The sequence below is a fragment of the Lissotriton helveticus genome, chromosome 3_1 (assembly GCF_964261635.1).
Source record: "Lissotriton helveticus chromosome 3_1, aLisHel1.1, whole genome shotgun sequence".
NCBI classification, from domain to species: domain Eukaryota; kingdom Metazoa; phylum Chordata; class Amphibia; order Caudata; family Salamandridae; genus Lissotriton; species Lissotriton helveticus.
The window spans coordinates 1,110,867,472-1,110,884,215 of NC_136061.1; the positions used below are offsets into that span (position 1 = coordinate 1,110,867,472).

Below are 16,744 nucleotides of genomic sequence, written 5' to 3' on the forward strand. Positions count from 1 at the left end.
GATGAGACTAAGAATGCACGTACTGACTGAGTAAAATAATTGCCTTGTGCTCACACGACTCTCGAGATTGACTCTTGATTAGGGGAGAGCAAAGTTGTCATGTTCTATGGTTGTCAGAAACTAAATCCCTTCTTGTCTAATCAGGGAAGTTAATTCCTCCTTGAACATTCGAGAAAGTTTCTAGCGAACTCTGAGCTACGCTGGCAAACCCAAAACTTAAGTCTAGTATCGACAGTAGTAGACCTAGTTAACGTCTGGCCTAGGCCTTTACTGCTGTAGGTATTATTCCAATGCGCAGAGCCTATTGGGAAAATAGGAGCTACACTACAGTAGGGCAAGCCCTGGTGTGTGTGGCATGTCCTAATAGTGAATTACAGCCATTTTCGTTTTTCACTATGCAAGGCTACCTGTTCTCCATAGGCCAGAATGGGTTGTTAGAATTGTTACATTTTATAATCCTAACTGTCTCAGAGAACATGGTAGAAATTCAAGTTTAGTATGCCTGAACTCAGAATAATAAAATACATCTTTTAGTAAAGTTTATTTTAATTTTCTGTGTTTGCAAATACGACTTTTAGAAAGTAGGTATTTGCTTGTCTAACCATTCAAACCTGCCTCTGCTAGGCTGTGTATTCCTATGTCTGGTTTTGAGAGTGACAGGGCTGGGGAATTCCAGGAGACAGGCTGAGTCACCCAGTGGTGAATAGAGAGATCTGCATCTAGATGGGAGGGAGGAGTTGCACCTGAACCTTGAATAGGGCTGTGCCTGCCTTCCACAATGCTGGCTCCACCCCCTGGGGAGTGGCTGATGTCTCTGCCCTGCACACTGAAAGAAGAGTAGGAGTCCTGTAAACAAAGTGCTTCAGGACTGTACTTGCCTTCCACAATGCTGGCTCCACCTCCTGTGGGGTGTCTGATGTTTCTGCCCTGCACTGTGAAAGGGAAGGAGAAGTCTGGTAAACAGAGTGCTTCAGAACTGGTTTGGACTGGGCAAAGGCTCCTCTCCCCTCATAGAACAAAGGATTTTGGGGTGTAAGTATTGGGACCCTGTTCCCATGAAATTAGATCACTTTGGACTACAAGAAGAAACCTTTGCTGAGGAGGGGAACTTGAAGAAACTGAGAAGAGACTATTCCCAAGCTGAAGTGCTGCTTGGGGGATTGGCCTGCAGTCGTTACCTTACTGCCAAAGGAAGGCGAAAGGAACTTTGTGTACTTTGCTTTCAACTTGTGAAGGATCTCCAAGGGCTTGGAAAAGAGCTTGCCTCCTGCTGAAGTCTCAGGGACAACAGACTTCACCCCCAGCTCCCCAGAGTTCTTGTGGAAGTGCCTGCTGCTGTTTTGGGCCTCCTGAGGAACTGCGTGTTGCAAGGAGCTGGAAGCACGACTCAACGAGAAGAAGCGTGTCGCCGTTGCTGTGCCTGCCGTTGCAACTCCGAAGGAGGGTGTCGCCGCTGGAACTGTCGTACTGCACCGCATTGGAGAGAAGCGTGCCATAACGAAGAGGAAGAGTGTCGCCGTCGTTGCTGCTGCCGTCGCAACTCCGAAGAAGGAGGGTGTCGTCACTGCAGTTCACGCAATGCACCGAATCTCGCAACGAGGTCAGAGTGTGTCGCCGTCGATGTGCCTGCCGTCGTAACTCCAAAGTAGGAGGGTGTCGCCGCTGGGACTGTCGCATTGCACTGCATCGACCAAGAGCACCTCGCATCCCTTTGAAGCGCGCCACCGTCGGAGCTGCTGCCATTGCATCTTGGATGTGCCGCTGTAGTTGTCACATCGAGCTGAAGCTTCACGCATCGTGGAGAAGTGTGTCGCCGCTGGAGCTGTTGCCGTCGCATTGTAAGGGTGTTGCGCTGCAGTCCACGCATCGAACCGAGAGCTTCTCACATCCCCGAGAAGCGTGCCGCATCTGGAAGATCTCGACATCTTTATTTCTTTGCACTTGCCTTTGCCCCATTTCCCATCGCTGCGACATTGCTTGTCGTGGAAGCGCAACGCAACTTAAGGTACATTGACGCAGAGTGTCGCATCTAAGAACTGAACTGAACTAAGCTTAAATCTACCATCCTAAAGTAATCATAGTGTGTATTTTTGTCGTTTATGGTCATGCAGTAACTCTATAAAAAGCCTACTTATTTTTTATATAAAACCTGTGTGGTGTCCATTTGTAGTGTTGTCACTGGGTTACTGTATGTGGTCACAACTGCTTAACTTACAACGCCTCTAAAATAAGCCTTGAATGCTCGCGCCATGCAGCCTCGAGGGTGAGCAGGGGTTATTTTAGGAGTGTAATCCCCTTGTCCTGTCTAGAGGAGAGGGTCCCTACTTGTCACAAGTACCTACCTGTGCCAACTAGAGACCCCCAAATCTAACACCCACACACTGACTTGTCAGGTCAGCAATCTGGGCACTGTCCAATTGCCTTATAGGCCAGTGTGACCTAGTGTAGCTGATTCAGGTACATCTAGATTCTCTACATCTTCCTTAGAACAAAGATAAGCCTAACTGCCTCTTTTGCATTACTTAAGTGCAGTCTGGACTGTACAAATCTTCACAACTTTGATCCTTTGCGAGAAGAACAGAAAAGGAAATATTGTTTTTGGAATGTAGAGACTGAAACATCAGGCAATTGTCACCATGTCAATCTTGGAGTTGCAGTCCGACATTCTCCATTAAAAGGTCCAGATTCTTGACCATATGTTAGACCTGGCACCATTGGCATGGGCTTCCCCTGAATTTTTGCCTTTGTCCCTTGTGTTTTTGCTGTGGGTTGGGCTTCGTTTTTGCTAGTCTGTATGCTTTGGGCACTTTGCCATTGCTGTTCAGTGCCAAAGTGCAGGTGCTCCCTGTAAATTGTATTTATGGATTGGTGATTTCATGATTGGCATATTTGATTTACTGGTAAGTTCCTAGTACAGTGCACTGTGTGTGCCCAGGGCCTGTAAAGCAAATGCTGCTAGTGGGCCTGCAACTCTGATTGTGCCACCCACATAAGCAGCCTGTAAGTGTAACTCAGACCTGCCACTGTAGTGTCTGTGCGCAGCTTGGTACTGCCATGTCGACTTGGAAAGTGCACCCCAATTGCCAAGCCCTAACCTTCCCTTTTAATACATGTGAGTCACACCTAAGGTAGGCCCAAGGTTCCACCCTGGGTAGGTTGCAGTGTATGTGAAAAGTAGGACATGCCCTGATGTGTGTTTCAAGTCCTGATAGTGAAATACTGCCAATTTTATTTTTCATTATTGAAAGGCTATATGTCCCATAGGATAGAATGGGAGTTTATTTATAACATCTCATAAATATGGCGTCCCATTGGTACACGATTGGAAGCTAAAGTTTAGCATGCCTAAACCTAGAATATAAAGATGCACCTTTTAGTGAGGATGATTTTTACATTCTGAGTTTGAAAATACCACTTTTAGAAAGTAGGTATTTTCTTGCTTAGCCATCCCATGTGTCTCTGATAGGTTTGAGTATTGACTGTTCGGCTTTGGAGTGCCAGGGGCTGAGAATGTGCATTCAGTTCAGACAGCCACGCCGGGGCAGGGGGGCGGGAGGGTTGAGGTGTGTCCTGCCTTTCCAGGGTGAGTCTTGGCTGGGCTGAATAGACCTGGGCTGCATTCAGAGTAGAGGGAGGAGATTTCTTTCACATCTGAATGGGCCTAGTCTGCCTTGGACAATGCTCTCTCCACCTCCTGCCAGGAAGCTGCACAAGACAGGACAGAATTGGTTTTGGCTGGGCAAAGAGCTTCTCTGCCATTAGAGAACAAAGGACTTTGTGCTATAAAGAGTGGGGCCCAGACACCTGAACTTTAGATCATTTCTGGAATTCGAGAGGAACATTTGCCAAGGAGAAGAGCTGGAGAAACTGAGGAGAAGTACTGCCCCTTTGCTGTTCGCTGTCTGTGGTTGGCCTGCAGTAGCTGTTTCTGCCAAGGAAAGGACAAAGACTTTGCTGTGTGCTGTATCCACTGCTTGAGGAAGATCTCCAAGGGCTTGAAGTAGAGCGTGCCTCTTGTTTTGTAGTCTCAGGGATACAAAGACTTCACCCTCAGCTCCCCTGAACTCCCTTTCTGGGAGTTCTAACCTGCCAAGCCGTGTCTGCTGCTGTTCTGGGCCTCTGGAGGCTAATCCTACTGTTGGGAGCTGGAAAACTAAAGCAACGAGAAGAAGCGCGACGCATCAGTCACCTGTTTCTGATGCATCGCAGAATAAACTGACGCAGTGCCTGCACGCAGCTTGAAAAATCGCTACACGCCACAACGAGTGCACTGATCTACGAAGGCCAAGATCACCGCAAAAATTCTGATGCAGGCCCTGCTGTGCAGCTGCAAAAACTAACTCATTGTGGGACCGCAGCTGAAGAAATCAATGCAAGTGCCATTGCTGCGAGAACCGATGCATCACCAAACCTCATACATTGCACCAAGGCGCCAATTCTAAAAGTACACCGGGGCAGTAGTAAGAAACTGACACATCACCTCGCCGCACAGTAAGAAACTGACGCATCACCTCCCCTTCAGTAAGGAATCAACGCATTACCTCCCCTACTTTGCTGTAAGGAACCAACGCATCACCTCCAGTCGAGTAAAGAACCGATGATTCACCTTCCCTGCGCGTAAGGAACCAAGTCATCACCTTCCCTGCGGCTTCTCTTGCTTTTGATTTTGATGCATTCAAAGTACTTTGTTGTTAAAAATGTTCCATCTATAATTTGCTTTGAACAGAACTGTTTCTACCTTTTGAAAGTCATATTTGTATTGCTGTATTGTGGATTTTTGTCATTTTTGGTCTTATTTGGTTTAGATAAAGATTACTTATTTTACTAAACTGGTGTGGTGTCTATTTGTAGTGTTTTCACTGTATTACTGTATGTATGCACACATGCTTTACACACTGCCTCTCAAATAAACCTGTCTGCTCGTGCCAAGCTACCAATGGGGTGAGCAGGGGTTATTTCAGAAGTGTATCCTCCTTCCCCTTACTAGGAAGAAGGGTCCCTACTTGGACGAAAGTACCTACCTCTGCCAACTAGAGACCTCCATTTCTAACAACCTCCTTCCTGTAGCAAGGCAGCTATCCAGTAATGTTGACCAGAGGAAGGATTCCCAAAGATTGATTTTTAAGAATAACGTCAGCATCTACGAATTGGTCGGTTTTCATTTTAAGAAGTCCTTTTCCATTCATCAGTTGATAGTCTTCAGGGCCCTGGAGAAGCCCTTTTCTGAGGGAAAGCTGTCTTTTAAGGTTAACCACAAATTGAGCATCAAAAACTTACATATAGATGGCAGCTTGAAAATCAAGTAGTAGAGCTGCAAGAGGTATCAGATATAGCTTAGCTAAAGGTAGGGATAGTGAGGAGTCCTGCAGCATACTCCAATGTAGCTCTTTGGAATCTAAGCTTACAGAGCCCAGTTGTATTATCTGGCTGTGATCAACCAGGAAGGATGCAAACTAAAGGGCAGCTGTTCCTTCTAACCCAGTTCCACCTATTGAATCAATCAGGAATTTCGAATTCATTGTATTTAAGGTGTTTAAGAAGTCTAATAGGACAGTCGTCCCAGAGTCAACATGTGCAACATCACTCAGAGATTGCCATCCACCCAGGTTACCACTGGCTCCAACCTAAACCCCAGTGGAAATCATGCCTTTGATTCATCCAGGTGTTTGTTGGATTCAACATACAAATCACATACTGTTGGAAATGGCCTTTTTGCAGGGTTATCCCCAAACATTTAGCTTTTTCCTCCTATTTTTCCCTGACCTGTGTGTGTTGGTTTTAGGACTCTGGGCACTGCTAATCAGTGCTAAATTGCATATGCTCTCTGTATGAAATGTGTTATGGATTGGAATTTCCATGATTGGCTTATTTGATTAATGTGTCAGTCCCTAGTAAAGTGCACTGCGAGTGCCAGGGCCTATAAATCAAATTATTTTGGTGGGCTGCAGCATTGGAGTATGCCACCCACGCAAACAGCCCATAAAGTGTAACTCTGGCCTGCCATTGCAGAGCCTGTGCGCAGCTTGGGGCTGCCATGTCAAGTTGGCAAGTGCACCCACTTGCAAGTCCCTATACCTTCCCTTTTCTACATGTGAGTCGACCCTCTGGTAGGCCCAAGGTACCGCCATGGTCAGGGTGCATTGTAGGTGAAAGGTAGGACATGCCCTGGTATGTGTGGCATGTCCTGATAGTGAAATATTGGATATTTTTCTAAACTGGTGTGGTGTCCTTTTGTAGTGCTTACATTGTATTACTGTTGGTTTTGTGCAAATGCTTTATACACTGCCTCTAAGATAAGCCTGTCTGCTCGTGCCAAGCTACTAAGGGGGTGAGCAGCGGTTATTTTATTAGTGTAACTCCCTTATCCTGACTAGAGTGGTGGTTTCTGCCTGGCTTTGGTGCAAACCTTAGTCAACTAGAAATCCCATTTCCCACACATATAATATAGGCCACAGGGTTGACCAAATGATGTGACAAGGAAAGGCAATTTTGCAGCATAATGCAGCACATTTTGAGACAGATTACTGCATTATTTTGTATTTTGTATACATGTCCACACTGCCTGGGCAAAGGTTCCACCTCACTGCCTCAGATTTACGATTTCTCGTAAATCTGGGCCTGTGTCAAAAAGCCATGGATATTGCTGGGAACGCCCCCAGCAGCACCCTTTGCATGCCCCTTTAACCAGAACACTGCGTTAAAGGGACTGATATTTATAAGGCTGCATTAAGCCAAAAAAGTGGCTTAGTACTGCCTGATAAATATCACGCAGGCTTCTGCGACACGGAACGTCACAAAAAGTGATGTTCCGGTAGCAAAAGGGGCCTCCTAAAGGAGGCCCAATGAGATTAGAACAGAGCAGTTGTATTTATGCTGCACTTGTATAAATTGAGCTTTGTAGAACTGCACTTAATTAGCTTCCAGATCGATTCAAGCACTCTTAGTTGGATTTTCTACTGTTTTAAGTGTTAATTAAACCAGTGGAAGCTTTTAAATTTAGAATTGAAACGACAATATTTTTGAGGATTAATGTATCAAATGGTAATACTCTATTTTTTCTTTTGCTTTGGCCTGAGGCTTGCTAAAGAAGTTTCAAACCCTATACCTCTAGAACTGTTTCATTATTTCCCCTTAAAGCCCTCTTAAGGAGAACTTGGCCTTAGAGTTTGAGTGGTTTCTACTCTGGCAAAGGGAGGTGTCAAATGATTATACAAAGTAGGGTGCATTCAGGAGCACAGGACCACCCATGTCTGGCCGGATATTGGCTTAGGTTTTAGGCAAGGTAATATGTAAAAAATCTATTAAAATGCCACTCTTTGTCTTATGTGTTGTTTTGCCTCAAACGTTGTGAAGATGGTCTTTGCATCCTGAACTTTAAACACATATTTTCATCCATAAATTAAGTTGGGTCTTATTTAGATGCTTGTGGAAGGTCTGCTAGTTTTCCATGAGGCCAGATGCATGACGTCCGCCTTGCTGATGACGGGCTATCAACCTTATTTAGAAATCCCTGACTGGCTAGTGGGGATCTTTTGTTCTTTGAAGGCATCCACTGGCGCAACAATGACTATCTTAATAGCAGTGCAGTTTTGCCAACTGGGCTCCATGTTTAAAGTGTCCACTCTGCAAACTTGTTTGTTAAAAAGAAGAAACAGCTTCTAAAACAGTAGGCTATTTACTAGAAACAACAAATAAATGCCTCCAATAAATAGAGAGCTCTGGATCTGTGCACTGGAGCCATTCTACATTTGCTCTGCCCACGTCAGGCAAAATTAGTGACGGTCACCCCGCCCTGAAAGGCCTGGGTTAACAGTCACTGTCACTTGGTGGTTCCTTGGAGACTGGCAGCCAGGTCAAAAGTTTACACTAGGAGAGCCAAAGTAGGTTTAAACATTGAGCTTCCCCGACTGTCAATAGTGAGTTTGGCAGGACAGGAGCACCATCAATTTACAGCAGTCCTCCCACTCAGCCAAACTCTAAATATGATTCTTACTCTGGGAGGGTAGGAGCCCCTGAGATAACGGTATTATGGCCTAAACTCCCAAATTAGAGTTTAAGATTATTATTCACAATGTTTCATGTATTTCATGTGTGTCACCGTGTTGAAGCACAAAGCTCTCAATTTAAAAAAAAACTGCGAAAAAGGGTCCTGCTCTGAAGCAGAAACATTTCTGTTGTGATGCAGCCACGTTTAACCTGTTTTGAAGACTTGCGTTTTCTTCTTCTCGACACTGAAATGTATAGGGAAGAACATTTGGCAGTTGGGAAGAATGGGGCACTTTGGGGTGGGAGGTACCTCTTATGCTGCCATATTGTCACTCAGGGCTGTACAATATTCATCGGAAAAGTGGTTTAGTAAGAATTCGCCCCTGGAAACAACAGTTGAAACCAAGCCTAGAAAACACGCTTGAAATCAGGTATGTCCAGCTTATAATATAATCACAAAATGGCTACTAGCAGTCACACATTGTGGATTTGTGGATCGATCACACCGAGCACTGCTGTGTCATACGAATTCCTTGCAAATAACTGGGTATTGTGCCATATCGATTGGTGAAATAAAGATTTCATATATTTATGCTACTTTTTATTTGTAAACATATGTTTTTTTAAAATAACAGTGTGTGTATTTTTTTTCGCCTTCAGGTTTCTTTGACCAGGTCGCGTTCCTTTATGGACTCTTCAGGACCACAAAGGTGGGTTTAAAAGTACACATACATGCAAGATGATAATAAAAATGGAGCAATGCCATGATTAGATTCGCAGTTCTTGTCCCACAAAACCCAATCCCACGGCATCCCCAAATTTCGGAATACTAAGGCAATACTGAGTTTTAAATATTGTGCTGCAAAAGTATCATAGCCAGAATATTGATTAAAACAATGTTCTGAAGGTATGTATTTAAAGCAGAGGTCTCCAACCTTTTCTGTAATAAGAGCTACTCATGATCAATGAAAAAACTCCAGAGCTACTTAATCATGTGCAAGAATATTAGCAGTGCTCACACCATTGTCAGGAACGATTGCCCGCCGTAATGTTAAAAAAGCACTATTCACTTTGAAACCCTCTGCATGGGCAACACATTACCACCATAGCTACAATGCCTCTGTCATCAAGAAAGTAATAGTGATAATAAATCTCCCCAATACCAAACGATATTTCACTCAAATATCAGCTTTAAATATAGTTTGGAAAGTCACTCATTTTTCTACAAACATCAATTTATGAGTTCTGAAAATTCACCAATTTCCTCTCAAATACACATTCTTAATTGTGGTATACATCTACTAATTCATCCATTCAAATTAGTAGATAACTAGAGAACTGCCTGGCTCTCACGAGCTCATTGGAAAAGCCTTATATACAGGTTATAGATACACTATTCTAAACTATACAATTGTGTACCCTTCGGAATCATATTGGCAAAGTATTTTGGTAGTCGATATTCTACCTGCAATATTTTTTGCGGTCGATATTCTGACATACAACCCTCCTCAACTTAATGCATTTCTGAAAAAGCAAGGTGTATTTCAAATTTCAGAAGCCATCCTCCTATGTACTCTACCCTTGCCAATACGGCGTACAGATTTTGGAGAGTAAAAGTTAGGAAAGGAGTGTATGTTGTTCGCATTTGTGATTTTGTCTAGCATTAACTTTGCTTGATCGATTTGGATACCTTTAGATTCTCTGTTGCACTCTGGCCACTGTTTTTGCTATTGCTGCCTACTGGCAGCCTTTAACTTTATTTTGATGGCTACTGGTTTTAAAAAGCAAACATTTGATGCCAAATCTACAACTTATATCTTTTGGGCTGCGTTGTGAAGAGTGCACCAAAAGGCTCTAAAGGGTCACTCGATATAGAAAAGCTGAGACATCACGGAGAAACATAAGGTTGGTGAATCTGAAGGCTGTTTTGAAAACATCAATTACGACCTGACTACAGCAGGAGCTTGTGGAGCAGCAAATCACACTAGAAAGCTTTCACAAGATTGATCCTGCATCAATTAAAAAACAAATGAGCATTTTTATTAAAAAGCAGTTTGAGACCATTGGGAATGTCATCAGAACTGCCTGCGCTGTTGTTCCTTTACTCAGAATGATGGCCCAGATTTACCAACACTTTGAGGCAAGTTTGTGTCAACCTGGAGCAAAATGTTGGGTTGGGATTCACCATCCAAAGCAAACCAGGATCTGCATTACAAAGTTTACAAAAGTAATGTAAAGTTGTGCTACTCACTACTTTGCATCAAAGGGGCAGTCCATTAGCGGTACATAGGTGTTCCAATGCAACCACTGATACTTTTGATGCAAATCCTTATCCACTAATATGAATTGACAGGGTTTTGCACCAAAACCGTACGCCTCCTCGAAGCAGGTATAACGGGGAAAAATGTTTTATTTTCTCCTTATTTTCTATCTTTGCATGTGTGCTGCTTTATACGACACACATACAATGTTCTAAAGCATAGTTCCTGTGCCACAAGTGTCCTCTGCCAGTACTGTAGCAGGGATTCCGTTCTCCTACAGAACTGTGCATAGAGATTTGGAACCTCAGTGAATTAGGGTGGCCCAAAACTCACCTCAGTACCCAAAATCCCCTTACCAGGCTAGCTACAGTGTCTCATTGGTCATAACAAACTCCCAATGTTTAGACAAACCAGAACATGAACTTACGATACCTCAGGTTACGGGGAACACATGAACACTCTTTCGTTATACAATCATTTCAAACCAGAACGTGGAGTAAATGAGGACACGTGCACATTTGAAATATTTATTTACTAATGCCGTTTTCTCAAACGCAGTATCTTAGATAATACAAGGAAACATATTATCAGAAGAAAAGTTATCAGCATAGTTACTAGTCCATAAAAAGCAAATGGTGACAGCATGCTAAGATGCTGTAATGAATAAGGGTTAAAAACACCTATTTCTCACCCTCCCTAACTAGCATATTATATTAATATCTAAGAAGGTCTCTTTGGGTTTTAGCAGGGCGGGCCCATACCGCAAGATCCTAGTATGAAGAGATCACATCAGCTTCAACCAGCTCTCTGCATGCGAACCGCATCAAGTGTGTATGTGTGCTCTAAGCAAAGCAATATAAAACGCGCCTAAATCCAGAATTTGGCAGGAGCTGCACTTATGTTATGTCTATGAAGGTGCGGAGATCAGACCTAACAACAATTTGTGTCGAGTTATCCTTGAAGCTTCAGCACTCTCTGTACAGACATAGTTTACTAAGCAAAGCTGATATCAGAGCAATAACATATTATTCTCATGTAAATCACAACGCTCTTGTAGGTTGAAAGCTAAATCAACAATTAAGTGTCGTGTGCAGAAGCAGCAAAAGGAAAAATGGCGTTTAAACATTTAATAAGCTCATGCTAACATAACACAGTATATAGATAAGCAGTAACTATATGACAACCCCCCCATGATCCGAGCACGGATAAGATAAGATAAGATAAGGGCCTCCTCATGAAAGCAGAGTTCAAGAACGATGAGCAATATCTATAATTCAGAAATCGATGGAGAAAAAATGTATTCATGAAGTGGTCACTTTTACTCAAGCCAAATAGGTCTGGGAGGTGAAAAATTCAAGAAAATCCACAAAAAATTATGTCACTAGAAAACAAGGGGCCGTGATCCGAAACGTGGAAAGTTTTTAGGGCAAGACCGAATATGCAAAATATGCAGCAACAGCCTCCAACATTAAATCACCGTCTTCATCCGAAAACAGTTCAGCCATCCAGTTTATAAATGGGAAAGAACATACGTGCTCTTCTAGGACCGGAGCCTCTATCACCATCAGAGGACAACTCAGTGGGTTCTCAAGAAAGCTATGCGCCAAGAAATCGTGCGCTGCTTCGAGAAATGTTCCAATGACCCATTAGTCCATGCATCACTGCCAAAGCCATAATCCTTTCGCCAGAACAAACCAACTCGTGAGTAACGACGGGACTCATCAGCTGATTAAAATCGACGTCAGGAGATACCGTCTTGCAGAGACACAAATCAAGGGCCCAGTCAAAGTCACAGCTCAGGCAATGAAATACAGGCTGGACACATGTAAAATAGGAAAACTGAAACGATAATCCATATGCTGTGCTTAAAGTCGCAAGCGGCAAAGTGCCATAGTATTATAGCATCCTGTTGCGAAACAGTGCCAGGAGGGGCTGCTCGGCTTTTTGCACAGGAAGGGCATCCATTTTTAATGAAACAAAAGATCACCAGAACGCCTGCCGCCAGAGCCAGTAAAATGGGGAATCCACCAAACAGACTTGAAAAAATAGAATGGAAGAAAGCAGGAATGACCCCAAATATTTTCTCAAATGAAGTCACTAGACCGCTGCTCACTATTTTGAAAAAATGCGCCAGTCCAGTCGTGGAGGACACGTTAAAGATTGAATGAACCAGTTCGCTGAAATGCAACAGTAAATCAGTATTCAAAAGGGCCTGAACCTCTGTGTGGGTGTTAGCTATGTGAAGCACAAATGTTTCTCGAGCAGAACTCAGGGCCACTTCTTTTTGGGACAATAGAGCTCTTATTCTACTCATGCCATTGAACTCCGCAGTCAAGGTTGGGATGCGCGGCCAGATGGAAACATCCCTTTTCCCATGCGGGGGTGGGTAAAGTATATTTTTGCAACACACCACACGCTCTGATACAGTTACCACATAAGCGACACCTCTAATTAACCCACAACAATCTTCATTATTCAAAAGTAAATAACTACCGTTTGCCAATAAAGTAAAAGTGGGAACGATAGCGGGAACTGGTGTGCCTTTCAAAACACAGGCTAAATTTGGCCGGTCCTGATTACAAGAACCGTGCAATTGAATGTGTCTACACATTAAGGAGTGATCCGGAGTCTCTGTACACTCCTCCCTATTCAGATAAACCGTCTTTTAAACATCTGTAAGTAAAGACTTCAGAAGAAATGCATTACCTAACGGTTCATATCGACCTGTAGCAACATATCGCATACAATTTGTAAATTTATATAAAGCAAATGGCAATGTTATCAAACTGTGGATAAGCCACGTTGCAGCAGTGGCTTCTGCCACAGAGAAAGGCAAAGATTCTAACCTTTCAATATGTAACATTGAAAAAGACGCATTGCGCATGGAAAGCAAGCGCTCCTTGTCAGTTAAATTAAAGGGGGCAAAGAGAGAGGAGACATTCATGTAGGTCCATGGCACCTTGCCAGACTTCAGTGTTTGCAGGGTCCACGCAAATTGCATGATAGAATGCAATTGATTTTGACCATGGTACAATACATATACTTCATCCTACACAATATCCACTACTGAGGACACAATATTATCTAACGTGTAAATGCGGGAAGAAAGCATGTTATTACTATTATCTACCACTGCAAGCACTTTTTCTAGATTAGCTTGATCTATAGCTCTAAGGCGTGTCGCCGCCTCAATCTGTGATGTCTTCCAGATTTCATTGTAAATCGCATATATCCATCTTTTCGATCTACCACTAGCCGGGCCTTTTATGAAATCATTTAAATCCACATCTTCATTTAGCTTCGAAAGATGAAATTTAACCGCAGCCAATGTAGATTGCTTCAGCCAAGTTTGACATAATTTGCCTACTGAGTAAGTCGTGACAGAATGGTCAGTGTCAAAACGTGGATCAGGTCTGACTTGTTTAAAGCCATCAGATAAACCCAGAAAACGGTGCTGGCATGAATCAGCACTTCTGTGCCACATCAGCCAACCTTTTGGATCCAAACTGGATATGTTAAAGGATGAATTATGCAAAAGGGTCTGCAAATCCCTAATTGAAAACTGAGTATAATTACTCCAGCCAGAATATTTTTCTAACTCAGGGATGGTAGGAGTATTCAATTTTTTAGAAGTAGCCAATCCAAAGCATGTTGTCTGTGAAATAGAGGAATTTAAAAACAACATTTGATTCGGGATGAGACAAGCACGGTGCAAAGCCTCAGTGCCTTGTACCTGCCAGTTTTTAGAACCCCAAACTGATTTAGGGTCAATAGTCTCCTTCCATAATTCATAGCCGCCAACAGCTAGCTGATCAAGAAAGGACTTCGAGTACAATAATTTGGTATCGGTGAGTCTAACCTTGGACATAGACTTCTGTGATATTTTAAAATAAAAGGACTCGGGATTAGACTGATTGAAGTCAGTAAAATAAGTGTACTTTTTCAAAAAAGTACTCGAACTGCCTTGTTTAGGAGCTGGGCAATGCTCCCATTGTGTATAATTTACAGTACTCCTTCTAGAAGTAGTTTTATGTAAGAAGTGATTGCCAAAATGTTGAAAGCAAAACAAATCACCATAATTAGCAGATTCTAAATATAAATCTTCAGCATCAAAGGCAGCATAGTATTTCAAATCAGAAAACAAAGTTTCTACGGCCTGAACATCCCAATCATCAGAACGTATGTTTTGTTTCACTACATCCCCCATGTTAACTCTAAGCACATTAGGGGCATTAACAACCTCTGTAGGGCCATGAATTTGAAATCTAACGGCATCCCACACAATTACATCAAGGACAGGCCAAGCAGTGATGTTAACAAATGACAGGTCTCTTTTCAATCTGTGTGTAGAATGCGACGAGGAAAGGGGGGCCAAAGTTCCATTGAGATGTCGAATGCATGTTCTTTCCTCGACGTAATGTCCATTAACAATTCGAAAAAAATAAAACACAAAACCAATTGACATAAAAAGGTAAATTGAAAAAAGCACCAGCCAAATATATGTCCAAGGGGGAATCAAACATTTTTTTTTAAATAAACTGGCATAAACTGCAAACCGTGAGGCTTTCTTCGAGGCATTGGAAACAGAGTCAAACGAAAATCTGGATTCTGTGGCCAAACGTGTCTGCAGATCTAGCATAGATAAGTCAGTGGGGTAAGTGTAGTCAATTTCATCATGGTCTGTACCAGGCAAAGTACTTAATAGAGGACTGGAAATTGTAGGCAACTCGATGGCCACTTCTGGTTCAGGATTAGAAGCAGTGGCCAAAACAGAATTTCTCACAATGGAAGGACAGGAGACTGCCGGTGTCATACTAAGAAGAATCGGCCACTCTGTGTATCTTGACATTGTCAATTGAGATAAACCTGTTTTCCTTACGACCTGGAAGCGGTGGTAAAACGACTGTTCTTTTGCTCTTCACTCCAAGGACTGGAACCGGAGCTCGATAGGAAGGACCAAATTCTTTCTTGTTATCGATCTTCTCACGAACCAGTTCTCCAACTTGGGGTAGCCAGCCAACTACCGGGATGTGCAACGCATCATCCGACGTGGAGGGCAAATGTTCCTTTGCAAGACTGTCTCTGGTCTTTTGTAGGTCCTGTAAAACATTGCAATGCTCATCTACGTCAAAGGTTGTGGCGCGAACCACGCAGTCTAGACCATCAAGGTCAGGGACGTACATCTTGATGCCAAAGAGTGTTTCGTATGAGGTCTACCACCCAGAGACCTTCTAGGGAGATTATTAAGAGCACGCTGCACGCCATTGAGGTGGGCCAGCCAGTTTCTGCCAGTGCCTATAACTCGAGCTGTCCATGATTGCTTTAAGTCATGGTTCATTCGCTCCACTACACTATTACCCTCAGGTCTGTAGGGAGACGAAAACTTGACTTGGACCCCCATCGAAGTCATGGCATCCTTATACGCCTTAGAGGCGAAAGCCGGACCCTGATCCGAATGGAAGGTACCACAGGCAAAAATCCCTACAAAGACACGCAAATCTCTCATGACAGTCCGTGAATCAGCGCTGCGATGGGGCCAAACCCACACAAAGTGTGTGCATGAATCAACTGCTACTAAGATGTACTTATAAGCAGTATCAGAGGAAAAAGGACCGCAGTGATCTAAATAAACACAACCTAGTGGTTTATTAGAAATGTACAACTGTGTCTGTGGTGGACGCGCAGCAGTCGAAGGTTTAATCTACTGGCAAACGTCACATTGAAGGACCTAATCTCGCGTCTGTTTGTACAGACCCCGCCACCAGAAACGTTGTTGTAATTGAGCTACAGTGGCCGAGACGCCCGCATGCGCAGACGCCAAACCTTCATGCGCCGCTGTAATCAACTTAGCCCTGCGATCCGAGTTGGGAATTAAACGTTCTCCAACTTCAGGAATTTTTACAAAAGGAACCTTTTCGGGACCTAAGTGGTATGTGTACTTCGAAGGGAACCCCGTAGGATGTTTACCTCCCTTCTCAGTGGCAGTAACAGCCGCCAAGATGTCGTCATCAATCTTACTTTTGGACCGTGTAACTGCTGCAACTAAATATGTAGACACCGCTGATTTCGCTGCTTCATCAGCAAGCGAGTTACCGACAGCGTGAACTCCCACACGCTGATGGCCGAGAGTATGAATCACAAAAACGAGCGGCAACTTAGCCTTAAGCTCAGCCACTCAAACCCAGATCATCTTGTGTTTTATTGTGCTACCCTTGGAATCACGAAAATCATTCTGAATCCAAAAGAACAAGTTTTCATTGTAAGACTGGACACAGTAGTAAGAATCACTCACAATAAGAGTACTCACACTAGGAGCAGCGTACTCCAACGCTAGTAATAGAGCACGAAGCTCTGCCAATTGTGCGGTGCAGTCCCCTAGAGTCTGCGTGTGCACTACTCTGGACTTGAACTCATCGTTCACCATGGCACCTACCACAATGGTGCATGCGGAAACGTAGGCGTGTTTAGAGCCATGCACAACCTGCGCCGAACCATCA

At 43.5% G+C, this 16,744-nt stretch overlaps 1 protein-coding gene across 1 annotated transcript in view; it reads left to right on the forward strand.

The window, feature by feature from the left end:
• CYTIP (cytohesin 1 interacting protein) overlaps window positions 1–16,744 on the forward strand; it is a 168,470-nt gene that overhangs the window by 53,879 nt on the left and 97,847 nt on the right. The window contains exon 2 of the mRNA XM_078681712.1: window positions 8,647–8,696. Coding sequence (XP_078537838.1) covers window positions 8,647–8,696 — 50 coding nt within the window. The remainder of the gene's footprint in view (window positions 1–8,646; window positions 8,697–16,744) is intronic.